This window comes from Tenrec ecaudatus, chromosome 16 (genome assembly GCF_050624435.1).
Source record: "Tenrec ecaudatus isolate mTenEca1 chromosome 16, mTenEca1.hap1, whole genome shotgun sequence".
NCBI classification, from domain to species: domain Eukaryota; kingdom Metazoa; phylum Chordata; class Mammalia; order Afrosoricida; family Tenrecidae; genus Tenrec; species Tenrec ecaudatus.
The window spans coordinates 73,408,087-73,423,159 of NC_134545.1; the positions used below are offsets into that span (position 1 = coordinate 73,408,087).

Below are 15,073 nucleotides of genomic sequence, written 5' to 3' on the forward strand. Positions count from 1 at the left end.
CACAGAATTACTTCAAAGCAATACACATTTAAATTAGGAATAATATTAAATACATCGTGATAGTATTCAATGCACACGATATGACTTCTACAGAAATTAAATACCAGCCCCCACAATTCCTGTCCCATTTTGGGTTCTCAAAACTAATTAGCAAATTCCCTAAGCAAGAAACATGATAAATATATGATATATACCAGCAACTCAGAATTCTTTGTCAAATAAGATTCCTGTGATATGACCTGAAAATCTGAAAAGTGTACAATGTTCTTAAAGAAATAGAGTAAGAGCGGGGAGGGAGGGGGAAAAAAAAAGAGGACTTGATGCAAAGGGCTTAAGTGGAGAGCAAATGCTTTGAGAATGATTGGGGCAGGGAATGTATGGATGTGCTTTATACAATTGATGTATGTATATGTATGGATTGTGATAAGAGTTGTATGAGTCCCTAATAAAATGTAAAAAAAGAAAAGGAAAAAAAAGAAAAGAAAATGATTAGGGCAAAGAATGTACAGATGTGCTTTATACAATTGATGTATGTATATTTATGGGCTGGGATAAGAGTTGTATGAGCCCCTAATAAAACGTTTAAAAAAAAAGAAATGGAGTAAAACCATGTTAAGCATGACAATGCCTGCACCGATGCTCGCATGTCCCACTTTATTGCTCAACAAAATGGAATCCAACCTAAGCATTCCTCCATATCGCATGAAAGTAGCATTGACACAAAATGCCCCACGTGTGAAACTACAATGGGTTAACTATGATTTTTTTTTGGTGTCATTTTAGGCAGGTCCAAAATGTGGTTGCTTTTAACAGTGGGAATTCTCATATCAGCACTTGGAACTGCAAATGGTTTCTTTGAAAAACTAACACCTGAAAGCCCTGAAGTAACTATGAACACTGTAAGTTATGAGAGGGGAACAAATCAACAACAACAATCTATGAGCTATTACTATCCTTTATCATGGTGATGGGGTTAAACTTAAACATAGCTGCCTAAAAATAATGAAGAATCTCCACCTGGTAGATCTATTTTCAAAAGTTGTCTAAAGCTTAACGTTCTGACTTCTCTTCATCAGAGTCAGATGATTACCTACTGGGGATACCCCAATGAAGACTATGAAGTTGTGACTGAAGACGGTTATATTCTTGGAATCAATAGAATTCCTCATGGGAGGAATAATTCATGGAACAAAGGTAGATACATCTTCTCTTCCTTTTTTGCTCTGTTCTTTTTCCTCTTTCTTGATCCCTTCTTCTGGTTGCCTCGTCAATTTTTCCTCCATGATTTTCTCCCTTTTATCTCTGTTCTTTTCTCCTTTGATTTCCCCCTAAAGATTTAGTGAGCCTTGCTCTTTCTGGAACTAAAGTAACAACGAACCTAACTTTCCAGATCTCCAGGCACTTCACCCGTGTAGTCAAGGAGGCTTGCTATTCTGTGAGAGACTGATTAGTAAGGAGATGCTTCTAAGTAACATACAGTGAATTTAATAGTAAAACTATACACAGAATGTCAAACTGGTAATATTAAATGGTATCAATTTGAGGGCACCAAACCCAGTCTAAGGCAGTCAAGTAAAGCTTTCTCTGAGAGGCAGTCACTGAGCTGGGTCTTTGAAAAGGAGGCAAAGTGACCCAGATGCTGTGTTGCCGCAGAGAGAGGAGGGAGACCATTTGAATCCCATTTCCTGAACAGATAAAAGCCATTTTTGACAGTATTGTACAAATGCATCTTTGTGACATTGTAGAAAAATTATAAAGGACTCAAAAAAGAGAGAGAAAATACATGTATAACTTAATTTCCAGAGCACACTTAACATAATGCTGTAACCCTTCTGAAAATAACTTATTCAGCAGCAGCTTTGCATTACAGACTAGACAATCCACTGCACTGTCACAGGTGCTGAGTGCAAATCAACTCCTCAGCACCTAACAACTGCAAAAGCAATCAAGGTATAATGGGCATACAGTAAACTTTACATATCTAAAACATAAAATCTGCTCATTTCTGGCTCTGCCGTCATTGAGTGCTAAGAATATTCCAGTTTAGAGGAGCCCTCTAAGACGCACTTGAACTACTCCCACAGCATTTTCAAGGTGGTAAATCTTTACAGAAACAGGCCGATCGTTTTCTTCTGTGAATCATCTGGTGGTTTCAAACCATCAAACTTTAGGTAGCTCACCACAAGGCAGATAAGATATTAAAAATTACTCAACCAAATGAACATATTTAATGTGTAGTCACAGACCTGGTCTGAGCTTCCCAATTGTCTCTGGATATTCTCACTCTATCCAGACAGATCGTTTTCTATATAGATGTTAAGGACTGTGTTTGCAATAGTTATTTTTTCTCCTTCTTCAGGCCGGCGGCCTGTGGTGTTTCTGCAGCATGGCCTGCTTACATCAGCCACAAACTGGATTTCAAATCTCCCTGACAACAGTCTTGCTTTCATTCTGGCGGATGCTGGTTTTGATGTGTGGCTTGGAAACAGCAGAGGAAATACCTACGCAAGGAGAAATATATACTATTCACCAGACTCAGTGGAATTCTGGGCTTTCAGGTAATGAAGAGAAAGAATCAAAAATGAGCAGTCATAAATGTATATTGGGTTATAAGAATTCACAGGTATTTTCCATTTTCTAATCTAACCCTACACTGACAAAGTATATGAGAAGGTACTAAAGAGGAAACAGATTTTTTTTTCAAAATTATTTATTCAATTTTTTTAACAAAATAACCTTATCACTTTCAAAGTACTCTCCATTACTCTTAATACATGTATAGAATCTGTGATTTCACACTTGGATACATTTTTCAAACTCATCTGGATGGCAGACAGCACCTCCCTCATTTTTCGTTCACCTCTTCTATGTCATCAAATCTCTGCCATTTCATGGCCCTCTTCATTCATGGAAACAAAAAGAAGTCACAAGGAGTGAGGTCAGGGGAGTAAGAGAGAGAGGCATACTGTTCTTTGCCAAAAGCTGGCACCCTGAGATGAATGCGTGAGCAGGTGCATTGTCATGGTGGCAAACCAATTCCCTGTCTGCCTCAAATCCAGCCTTTTTAGTTGCACACTGCAATCTTTCAGAACCTCGAAATAGATAGCTTGAATAGCAGTCTGATCTGGTGGAATGAACTCCAAATGCACTACAGATTAAGGTTTTCATCCATTCAGGAAGTTGACAGATGTTCAGAACAAGGTTTGTCATCAATCAACATTTTACCATTTTTGAAATGAGAAAACCACTTACACAAATGAGTTTTTTCCCCATAGCACTGTCTTTGTAAGCTGTGTTCAACATCACAACAGTTTCTGCAGCATTTTTCCTGAGCAGGAAACAAAATTTCACAGCTGCACACTGTTCTTTTAAATTGGACACCACAAAATATGAGGTTCTAGCAAAACTGCTTTTAGGAAAAAAAATTCACTGTGAGCAGAAAGTACCCTCCCAGGCGATGCCACTAGGTTCACTAGCTTAGATGGATTTGCTCAATGCTTGACTAGTGGGAAAAATGTGTACTGTAAAAGCGCAGATCCACCCTGCAGAATTCTAGGGCTTTTTTGGGTACTACTCATATTCCCAGAAGGACTTCCGTCTTCTTTTAATAACTACTCGCATTCTTCCATATACTTCATCCCAAGGGTAGATTTACCTTCACTTTCCTTGCTCAGTACTCGCTCTAAAGGGACTGCTGACCAGGGTTTTCCAAATGCAATGAACAAAACGGCAGAAGCAAGAGACTTCTCTGTCCACTTCAGATCCTCAAAGGATCACCTGCACACATTCCAGATGACATTAACACTCAATGGAGGGTGGGCGGATCAGAAACCTGGATCACCCTCAAGGACAGGGGGAGATGAACTTTGGACACCAGACAGAGAGTTCAAATTACAAAAGGTTTTCTTTCACTGCCCTTCTTCCTTATTACTGGAAACTCCTGGAGTTGAAAGATAGGAGCACAAGAATGCTCCTTTTGTCTAGGCATTGAAAGGAAGCCATTGTGTACAGGTGTGATGAAGAAGAGAGGAAGCCCCAGTATGTGAGACTGGAGGGTCAGATCAGGCAGGGGTGAGATGGCCTCCTGAGAACCTTGGAGCTCACTGAGAGGCAATGAACAGCACAGGGACGTTGGATATCCACTTTCTTTTCCCAAAGATCATTCTGGATTATTTGTGACAACTGAAACCGAAAGGGGAAGGATCCCTAAATGCCTCTGGGACATAGTATGCTGTTGGTGAGGTCAAATGTTATTGAGAGCGACCTTATGTATAACAGAATGAGACACTGCCTAGTGCTGCGCTGTCCTCAGAACGATTTCATTGCTGCAGCCCCTGTATGAATCCATCTTGTGGAGGGTTTCTCTCTATTCTCCTTGCCCTTCTACTTTGCCCAGCATGATGTCCTTTGCCAGGGACTGGTATCTCTGATAGCATGTCCAAAGTATGAGACTAAGTGATACCATTCTCACTTCTAAGACGCAGAGCATGTAAATGGTTCTTAAATCTGATATGCTGTTTCTGGGATAGAAATAATCCCTGCCATACAGATACTAACTTTTATAATGTTAATTGCATTTCTCATGCCAGGCTTCAGAAAGGACAGGATTGTGATAGGAAACTACGCAGAGGGCACCTCAGGTTCATGGATGTTCTATAAGTGGAAATATTTAGAGACTCTAACTGCTACTTGTCCAAGGGAACTCTACTACAAATATGTTTGATTTGTTAGAAATTATAGAAAAGACATTCATTCAGTTTTTATTTGCTCTTTTTTGAAATTGTAGTTTTGATGAAATGGCTAAATATGACCTGCCTGCCACAATCGAATTCATTGTAAAGAAAACTGGACAAGAGAGTCTGCATTATGTTGGCCATTCCCAGGGGACCACCATTGGTATGTGAAGGCAATCTAAGCCTGGTAGTTTAGTTCACGGCGGTAGGTGTGCTGGATACGAAGCTAAGTATTTTCATTAAAAGAGATCTCTACACAACTCAGCAATCTAAGGGCAAGGCAAAGGGGGAAGGAGTGTAAATAATATGTGAAAAATGATGCAGGTAGTAAATATGTCATCCATAATAGTTCATTATAAGTAATCGGGTGGGATGATCCTAGGCAATTAGATTATATAAAACTTAACTTAATAAAATGTTTATCACAACCCAGTATACTGATACACTACTGTTTGGGAAACAAGTTACTTATTGGCTGAGATATAGGTGTCTGTTGTTTATTAAAAAACTAAAATAGCATCATATCTATCGAGTCAAGTCCAACTCCTAGTGGTGCTCTGGGGCAGAGTAGAAACTCCTGTGAGTTTCCCAGGCTGTAAATCTTTAAAGAGCAGAAAGCCTTTTCTCTCTCTCCTGGAGGAGTTAGTGGTTTCAATGAGCTGTCCTTGCCGTGAACCCAGTAGGCCACTAGGGTGTTTCAATTCTCTTGGCTATTCAACTGTCAAACATTGACTGTGTTCCCAGTGCCGTGGTAAATTTGTCACCTCATTTATGGTTACTTACTAAGCAACCTAGTGAAACAACATGAGCGTCATATTTAGATTAGTAACTTGAGGCTATCAGAATTTAGTGTTGCCAGAATCACTAAGCTGATCGATGACAGAGCCAATTGTCAAAATCAATTTGGTCCGAGTTCAAGCTTGTGTTTCTAACCTTTTTAGTTATATGCTCTTCTCATTTTAAGTGGTAATTTAAAAATTGCATTTAAATTTATAAAAACTTTTAACAGTATTAATAATAACTGTTATTAGATGATAACCCTAAGTATAGCTGGCTGATAAAGGCAGATGAAAGAGCTTTCTCTCTATATATATATTAAAATTCTAGTTTCTTATCTCATATAAATTCTTCAAGAATAAAACAGATAGTCTAACATATGATTGCTTCACATATGGATTCCTGGCAGTGAAGTGGTTAGGCATTGCACTGCTAACAAGAACCATAAAGTCAGCAGTTTGAAAACACTAGTCACCCCCTGGGAGAAAGGCAGGTCATTCTACTCCCTAAAAGAGTTATAGTCTTGGAAAGTCACAGGGGCAGTTCTTCCCTGCCCTATAGGGGCGCTATGAGTCAGCATCTATTCAAGGCAGTAATTTGTATAAGCAGAGGTGCCAATTATCCAGAGTTTCTCAAATGCCACCTTAGTAAATCCAACATAATGCCATACTTACAGAATCAACAAGAACCAGCAATACAAACACACTTTATAAACTAGTTCCTTGGTCTCTTTCAGGTTTTATTGCCTTTTCCACCAATCCCAAACTGGCCAAAAGAATCAAAACCTTTTATGCATTAGCTCCAGTGGCCACGGTGAAGTACACCAGCAGCCTTTTAAACACGGTTTCACGCATTCCTACCTTCCTTGTCAAGGTGTGTGATTCCCTTTCATTTACTTTAATTTAAGATATCAAATCACCGTGAATTTCAAAGCAATAAGAACAGAAGAAGAAATTGGTAAATAATTATTTGCTGCTATCCAAGAATGCCCACGTGGTATTATTTATTAGCAAGCTTTCATGCCCAATATGGCCTCTGAGATCCCAACAATTGTCGTTGTTCTCGATCAGCTTTTAGGAGATAGCACGGGCTGGGAGGATTTTATAGGTGTTTCTTTTATGGGGTGTTTATTTAATAGATGTTTTGATTTATTAAGCACCCTATTCAGAAACACCAAGGCTGAGATTCCACTCCTGGAGTGGAGAAGGAGAAATCAAAAGATGTGAAAGAATCTAACCTCAGCCATGGGAACTGGGAAGAAAGTGAATGGTTTTACTCCATTACACTTATCATCCCCCCGGGCTTCAACACATTGTGTGTTGTGCTGCTTCACTCCATCCAGTAGTAAATTAAACTACACAATTCACAGTAATAGCTGCCCATTTCCCTGCTTTATTCAGTGAATGGAGTGAGAGAAAGCATTTGAAATTTCTAAGGCACTGTGAAATTTCTAAGAACTAAGGAACTAGCATCCACGTTGTGTAGAGATAAAATTATTTTAAATGGAGTCTTTTCTGCAGTTTGATTGCTATAAACCTCAAATGATGCTTTTATCTTTCAGATTATTTTTGGTAACAAAATATTCGAACCACACAATTTTTTTGATGATTTTCTTGCTACTGAAGTGTGCTCCCGCCAGACATTATATAAACTTTGCAGTAATGCCTTATTTATCCTTGGTGGATTCGACAGTCAGAACTTGAACATGGTTTGTATCCATTGCAGTTTCTATACTGAATGGCTTGAGCAATATCTTTGAGTTCTTTTCCTGTCATCAATTATATATAGTATTTCCTGAGGAATAACCAGAATGATGTCCATGCTAGGCAGGTAAACCCCAAAGAAATCACAAATCATTGCTTTCAATTGTATCACTTCCAACTCTCTCCCATTTCCCCAAATATGCCTTTACATAAACAACATATAAAGCATTAATCCTCAAAGCAATGCCTCCAAGAGGTCTATGCAACAGTTTTACACTATGTAATATATCATTTGATTTATTGACTGCTGCTTCCATAAGCATTGATTGTGGATTTAAGTTAGTGACATTCTTGACAATCTCAACATCCCTATGGAGAAACAATATGTGTGTCTAAGTGCATGTTTATTTGCTTCCTAGAGCCGCTTGGATGTTTACCTATCACATAATCCAGCAGGAACTTCTGTTCAAAATGTACTCCATTGGTCCCAGGTATCAGTTCATAATATTGCTCAAATTATTTTTTAAGCCTTGTGTTAGGCCAAGTTGACTAGAGAAACAAATCTATGTATGAGAAAGAGCTCTGTATCATATCAAGGGGTTATCATAGATCAAGAAAGCATCCTAGCCCAGAGCAACTCTAGTCCATATGTCTGATACTAGTCCACAAGTGCCCCTTCAGACTCAAGCAGCCAGAGGCAATGATGGAAAATGCAGGAAGATCACAAGATCACAGGCTGGTGGGTACAGAGTCATTTGGATCCAAGGTCAGAGGAAACATGGCAGCGCACCAGCAGCTCCTGCATTCAGGGACAGAGTTCCAGCACTCAGGAAGACAAACAAGTAGAGAGTGAGGGAGTTTCTCACTTTCCCCCACTTATGAAAGGACACACCTCCAAGGAGGCATCATTAGGCTGTGATCTGACTGACAGGTTGGATTCCACCCCTGCACTTTCATACATCTGCAAGTTGACAGAAAAGCATCCATCTAACTACCCCAGGCCAGAACCCTTGGACTCTCAAATACTCCTCAGAGGAAGCTTTCCTAGCAAGTGAATACCGGCTGAAATTTATCAATTAATCCACGAGAATGAATGTCTTAGAAAAACAGAAGCTCCAAGTAACAAAATAACAGAAATGAGTGATTTTTACATGGAAATAAAATATTTCAAGCACAGCTGCATGTTAAAGTTGCATGAATCCCTGGGTTTGGGTGAGCAATGAACTTTGTTTTTGAAATGCAAGTATTTTCTAATATTGTTTAAGTTGAGGTGATACCTACTGGAAATGATTGGGCTTTATTATTGTCCTGGTGAGAAGAGTTCAATTTCTTTGTGCTTCTATAAATTTACTATTTGCCAATCTTCTTGTTTTTCATCACTCCTACTAATTAATTTAGGTTGTTCGTTCTGGGGAATTCCAAGCTTTTGACTGGGGAAGCCCTGTTCAGAACACGATGCACTATAATCAGGTAAGCATCTTGTTTTTTTTCAGGGAAGCATCTTAAATTTGAAATTATTTACTTTTGAGCGACATTTAAAAATATTTAAGAAGAAATTAGGGTACTTTTCAGTGTCTTTTCAATTGGAATAGGCTCAGAAGTTATAAAGTTGATAATTGTTTTCTTCAATTTTCTTCACCCCATAAACCTTACCCCAATTTGCCAGTCTCCCATAGAACAGTGCTCTCCTGCTTCACCAACTGTGTTCAAACGTTGCTCTCAAACAATCACACACACACACACACACACACACACACACGGAAACAGGAGCTCCTTCACAGAACTTATGCCTTCCTCCTCACACACACTCATAAAACAAAACTGTGATGTGTCTCATTCCCTCAGAGTTCTGTTCTCTATCCTAAAGTGTAATAGATTCACTGTTTTAACCATTCATGAGATAGAGATGGAATCCCTCTCTTCTTAACAATGTCTTGTATCTTGTGTTGAACCAGAATGAGTGATGTCAATGAAAGACTTTCCAGGTAGATAGAAGATGTACTTGCAGGTCGAGGCTAGAATTATTATCAGCAGACAAGGGCAGTGCCATCATGCAGTGATGCTGCGTTGCTTCAGTGAATCCAGGCTTTAGCCAAACTTTCTGCTTGTTACTGTACCAAGAACCCAGGCTTTAGAGTTCCTCCTGGCTTGGATCAGTGAAAGTTTGTGCCATGATTTCTTCCAGCTCTTTGTCCAACCTCAGAAGAGAGTAATTGAATAATCTAATAGAATACTACGTATTAGCCTTAACTGAGTGTACTCTTAGATTTCCACTGGGTAACTGTAAACAGGAAAGTATCCTAAAATGTTGGGGAAGCCCTCTTCTTCCCATTCTACTCTCAACTCTTTCATTTAAGTAGTAGCTAATGAACTGTACTAATTTCATTTCTGACTAATGTTTGTTAGGAGTTTATATATACTCACAATAATATTATAGTTATAAATAATATGCCCCCTTTTGATTTATACCTTCTAAGTATTTATAGAGGTGTTCAGCAGAGTACTATAAAATACTATTTTCCCCCCTCAAGAACATATTTCTCGTTCCCTTCCAACCATTGCCTCCTCAAATTTCCCAAACACAGCCTTGCTTCAAATCCATCCTTTTGCCAGGTTCTGTTACCAGTCACCAGATGGCTTCACCTTAGAGGACAAAATAGACACTAGAAGCCCAATCCCTCTATTTGCCCTTCATCTAACCAATGCAGGGACAGGCCATCTTGGTCTTCCAGTAACTGAGGCAGCAACACTCATTTTAGAGTGCAGTGTTAGCATCTAGGAGACTCTTGGAACAGCCTCAGTAAAAGAAAATACGATTATTGTTGCGCATATTCTGACACAAGGACACTATAGAATGGAGTAGACCTTCTCTTTAGGATTTTCAAGACTATAAATCCTTACAGGAGCAGACAGTTTCAGCTTTTCCTGTAGCTGGTGAGTTTGTACCAACAACCTTGTGGTTAGCAGTTGTACCATTAACCCACTGTGCCATGAAAGCCCCTGGAATTATAATAGCACATTTTAAAATACTACAAAACTACATAGAATGGGAGATTTTGTTATGGAAGTTTGGCTATTACACAGATTAGAACAAAAAATATTATGTTGGATTAGTAATTTTGAGTATGTTCTAACAAAACTAAAGCATCTTCATGAGGCAGTTGGAAAATTAGAACTGGTTTCTTGTTACCTTTTCCTACTCTATAAATAGCCTTTAAATCAATACATGGATGCCTCTTTTCTGAAAACAGGAAATGTCACTAATAATTTGGACCAAGGTTTAATAAAACCAGATGACTCCATTTGTAAGCAAATAGAAACAAAATAAGTGGTCCCAGATAATTCATTACAATTAGATCGCAGTCAAATTCACCTTCTTCAAGTGGGGTAGAAAACCCAGGTTTTTAATGAGTGAGAATTGTTGCCTAAGACCTTATTATCTAAAGCATGCTCACCGACCAGAAACATCAGTAGCACTTAGCATGCAGAGACTCGATGAAAGCTTGGCCACGTCTGAAAACTCTATCTTCCTCTTTCTGTGTTTCTTATTTTTAGCCCACCCCTCCCTTCTATGACGTTACCGCCATGAGAGTGCCGATTGCCCTGTGGAGTGGGGGAAATGACGTGCTGGCTGACCCCCAAAATGTGAACCTTTTGCTTCCCAAACTTTCGAATGTCATTTACTCCAAGAAGATTGCTCTGTACAACCACTTGGACTTCATCTGGGCAGTGACCGCCCCTCAGGAAATTTACAACGACATTGTTTCTATGATAGCAGGGGATTCAAAGTAGATCTGGATTTTAAAAATCCTCTATTTCCTTTCTTTTTTCACAAGATCTTATTTTTCTCACCTTAATTTTCTGTCATGTTAGAGATGAAATACCCTTTCTGTAAGTTTGACTTCTGAAATATATTGACATCAAAAAGAGTCCTGTTTTCTATTTTTAATTTTTAAATATATGATTTTTTTCCTTTGGAAATTCCTCTAGAAACACCTGAGGTAATACCTTCCTGGGCAGGTAAACCTCATACCTCCTTCCTGCTTTACTCTTGTTTCTTAACTCAGTTTGGGTGTTGAGCTTTGAGTACTGAGGGTTGGCCAGATATCAGACTTGGGATTGGTCCCTCTTTGAAGTGCTTCTTATTAACATGTAATCTGAGTCTTTCTAGGGACAATATGGCCACTACTAACTGCTTCACATGTTTTAGCCTAAGACAATGCACAGTAGGATACAACAGATCCCTTTTACTCTTTGGTGCCCAATCCCAAACTCAAACTCATTGCCACTGAGTTGATGCTGACTCATAGTAACCCTCGAATGATCCTTTTGGTGGTCAAGTCACCCTTTCACATGGCTTCCCCAATTAATAGCAGTAGAAAAACAAAAATTAGGAAGTAGCAATGAAAACAATTTTATGGTTGGGGGGTCACCACAACATGAGGAACTGTGTTAAAAGGTCACAGCATTAGAAAGGTTGAGAACCCCTGCTCTAGGACAAGGTAGAACTGTCCCTGTGATTTCTAAGACTGAAACTCTTTAGGAAAGTAGAAAATCCTTTCTCCAGAGGAGAAGCTGGTAGTTTTGAACTGATGACCACGCAGTTAGCAACCCAACCAATAGTCACTCAGCCCCAGAATATTAAAATCAGGGGAAGGCTTGGGAGGAACAGGCAACTGGTGTTTAGGAAATCGGGAGGTGACAGGTGTATCCTACATGTTGGAGCCTAGAAAGCATGGTTCGAGGATCTGACATGGAAGTGCGACTACTCATATACTATAGCAGGGAAAGTGGTCCTCTTCAAGCATGTGCAGTTTCAGGACAGAATCACACAGAGCGGTCAGAGAGGAAGCAGACACCCAGCCAGCCAGCTACTCACCAGAATCAACCCTGGAAATCAATGGGGTGATAGATGTAGCAGCCAGACTACACTCCCACCCTGCCCTACATATTTGGAATTGTTCCATTCTCAAAGCAGATCAGGTCTCTAAAATTACTGTCATCGTCCTATCAAAAACTGGGTCTAGAAATATTTTAAAATGATCAATTTCAGTCAAAATGTGTAACTGCCACCAAATGGTGTCAAAACATGGTTCCTCCAAACTTGTAGAACTTTAGAAAGCACAGGCTCCCCGGGACGTTTTATTAATCCTCACCATATTGTAAAGTCATGTTTTATGTCGCTCTGCTTTTTGGATCCTGTCATGATCATGTAATGGCAGGGCTCAGTGCAGTCAATATAAGTGTGATTGAGAGTCTGGTTCCCAGCATTAGCATAAAGAGGAGTGAGTGTTCACACAAGTTACACATGGGGTCGCCAGAATTGCTGCCCTTTCCGTGCCACATGGGAGGCATGATCCCTGTGACATTGGTCATGAGCACATGCGCCTTCCACCTTGGAGAACGACACTACCTCTGTCTTCCAAGACAGCTAGTTGTTCAAACATTCTTGAAAAAAGAGCTTGGCACAAAAATTCTCAAGAAATGCAGCAATGCTATGGAGAAGCCTCCAAAATCAACATTTAGAGTTCATCTGATTCACCCGCAGAGCTTGACCAAAGACAACAGTGAGAAGAGATCCTGATTGCACAGACTGGGCAGAGTCTAAGAATCTGTTGCTGTTGTTTTCTCGACTTTTAAATTCCACTGTTTTATAAATTAATTCTGTAAGAAGCCATACAGGGACATGTAGCCAATAACATTATGAGAAAAACATTTACTGTTTTTGAAATGGTAATTTTACATTCGCACTCTATTTTTTAAAAGGCATTCTCTGTACATATTCATCTGGAAGCCCCAGTGGCTCTCTCTGAGTTGGAATCCACTCGACATCAATGAAACTGCGTTTGGGTTTATGAGCCTGAATTGACTGACAGCTAACTCTGACTCATTCCCATGGAGCCAACACCGATTCAGAAGGACCCAATAGGATCGGGTAGAACTGCCCCAGTGACATCCAAGACTGTAACTGTGCTTGGGAGTAGAAAGTCCTATCTTTCTCCACAGAGCAGCTAGTGGTTTAAAACTGCTGACCATGGCCATCATTGCTCACCGCATAACCACTGTACACCAAGGCTCCTACGTTATTTCTCTTTGCTTCCATTCTTTGAGCTGATCTTCTCAATCTGTAAATCTTGGAGTTCCACTTTCAGAACTTCATCTTCTGTGCTAGCTCTCATAGTTTGCATTTCTTTGGAGCTAATCTCTCTACCTCCAGCACTGGCTTGCTTGCTTGTTTTACAACCTCTGGTCTTTCTTACACTAAATTCCAGCAGGGGAGCACATGCTTTTACTATGTCCCCTTCTGACTCAGGCTTAGTTCTTTCAGCTCTGCCTAAAATCTTCTCATCTGCCTGAAATCCATTCTGACAGCTTCTCACCTGGTTTAATTTGCTTTCCTTAGATGCTTCTCACTACTTTGCTGGTCCTGTCTCTCAGCTTTTCCTACATTTGAAAGCAAGGAAGCTTCTTGGGTTTGTTTAATAGCCTCACTTTGGGTCTTGCAATCCACTGCCTCTAGTATTTTATCACCTTTAAACCTTCGGAGACTGCAATACCCAGAGGGCATATAGGATTTGGGCATGAGGTTCCATTTAGAATTGGAAGCCTTAGATAACAAATCAATGTCTGCTTTTTCACTCTTTCCTAAAGTTTCATCACCTAATTCATACTCATTCATAGACACTTTAGCTTGCTTTTCTAGATCTGGATAGCTCACACAAGACTTCACATTAGATTGATAATCCTTATTCTCTTCCTCCTGCAAAAGTTTTAAAACCATCTTAACTTGAACCCACAGAGACCATGTCTCCATAGGCATACTCTCTCCATCTCTGTGTGCTTTCTTTAAGTTTACAATGACCTTCTCCCAGGTCTCTAGATCAAAAGTTCCTTCCTCCGGGAACCATGAATTATACCTTTTTACTACTTTTAGAAAACATTGGATCTTTTTCTTTGTTACTTTTACACCCTGTCTTTTCAGTAAGTAGATAAGCATAATACTTTAAGTTTCAGGTTTACTTTTCCCTTGCTCCATTATCCTCTTTAAAATACTCATTCACTATTTCCACTACTTATCGACCAATCTCCACACGGGATCCTCACTTCACACAGTTTTCCATTCACTCTACATTCCGGTGGGACCATACAATTGTTACATGGGTTATAACTCATATTGCTACGAGATGGGCGCCATTTGTCAGGGGAAGCCAGCCCCTAACACATCATTACTGGTCCGGTAGGCGCAATTGTACAGCGATAATAAGTAAAGATCATAGTAAAGTTATAGAGAGCAAGAGAGATAGAAGTGAAGTATTGAAATAAATGGAGTCAGACACGATTCATAACAGCATGCTCACAACTGCTTGGTGGTCCACGTGGAGGGAGAGAGAGAGTTTAATGCTAGCCCAGGCTTTATATATTCTCTGGGGACATGCAATCCTTCTGTATCCCACACATGAGTTTCTGTGGATTTGTTTTTCTAACGTACCCAGACTAACAGACCTGTATTGGACCCCAACATCACTGTGGCAACCAGCTTTCAATGTTCTCATCCTGGATTTTTGAGAGGGAAATAACTCTTGCTTGATGCTTGGAATTTAGCAGAAAAAAAGCCCATGGGTGGACTCTCAAGAATCAACTTCTTTGACCCCAGGTGATTTGTGGTTTTGCGTAAACTTCGCCTCCTTCACTCAACTCACTGTCATCAACTTGATTGTAACTCATGCCCCACTGTACAGAGTAGCACTGCTTCTATGGGCTTCCGAGGCTGTGAATCTTTACAGGAGCAGAAGGACCCCTTGTTCTCCCTTGAAAATGCTGATGAGCTCCCACAGCCAGCCTTGTGGTTATAAACAAAAT

General features: G+C 39.8%; 1 protein-coding gene across 2 annotated transcripts; it reads left to right on the forward strand.

The window, feature by feature from the left end:
* Window positions 1-794: 794 nt before the first annotated feature.
* Window positions 795-11,005, forward strand: LOC142429038 (gastric triacylglycerol lipase-like). 2 transcript variants are annotated; one of them, XM_075534013.1, is made up of 9 exons: window positions 795-899; window positions 1,077-1,194; window positions 2,360-2,558; window positions 4,787-4,896; window positions 6,247-6,383; window positions 7,072-7,218; window positions 7,633-7,704; window positions 8,612-8,683; window positions 10,769-11,005. In XM_075534013.1, the coding sequence occupies exons 1-9, from the start codon at window positions 795-797 to the stop codon at window positions 11,003-11,005; spliced, it is 1,197 nt and encodes a 398-aa protein (XP_075390128.1). The 2 variants fall into 2 exon arrangements, with proteins under 2 accessions (XP_075390128.1, XP_075390129.1); XM_075534014.1 differs by having other exon boundaries at window positions 1,077-1,191; window positions 2,456-2,558.
* The last annotated feature ends 4,068 nt before the right edge of the window (window positions 11,006-15,073 follow it).

Coding starts and splice junctions, on each gene's coding strand:
- LOC142429038 (XM_075534013.1), top strand. CDS start 795: ATGTGGTTGCTTTTAACAGTGGGAATTCTCATATCAGCACTTGGAACT. Junction 6,384..7,071: donor TTCCTACCTTCCTTGTCAAG/GTGTGTGATTCC, acceptor TTTATCTTTCAG/ATTATTTTTGGTAACAAAAT. Junction 7,705..8,611: donor ATGTACTCCATTGGTCCCAG/GTATCAGTTCAT, acceptor TAATTAATTTAG/GTTGTTCGTTCTGGGGAATT.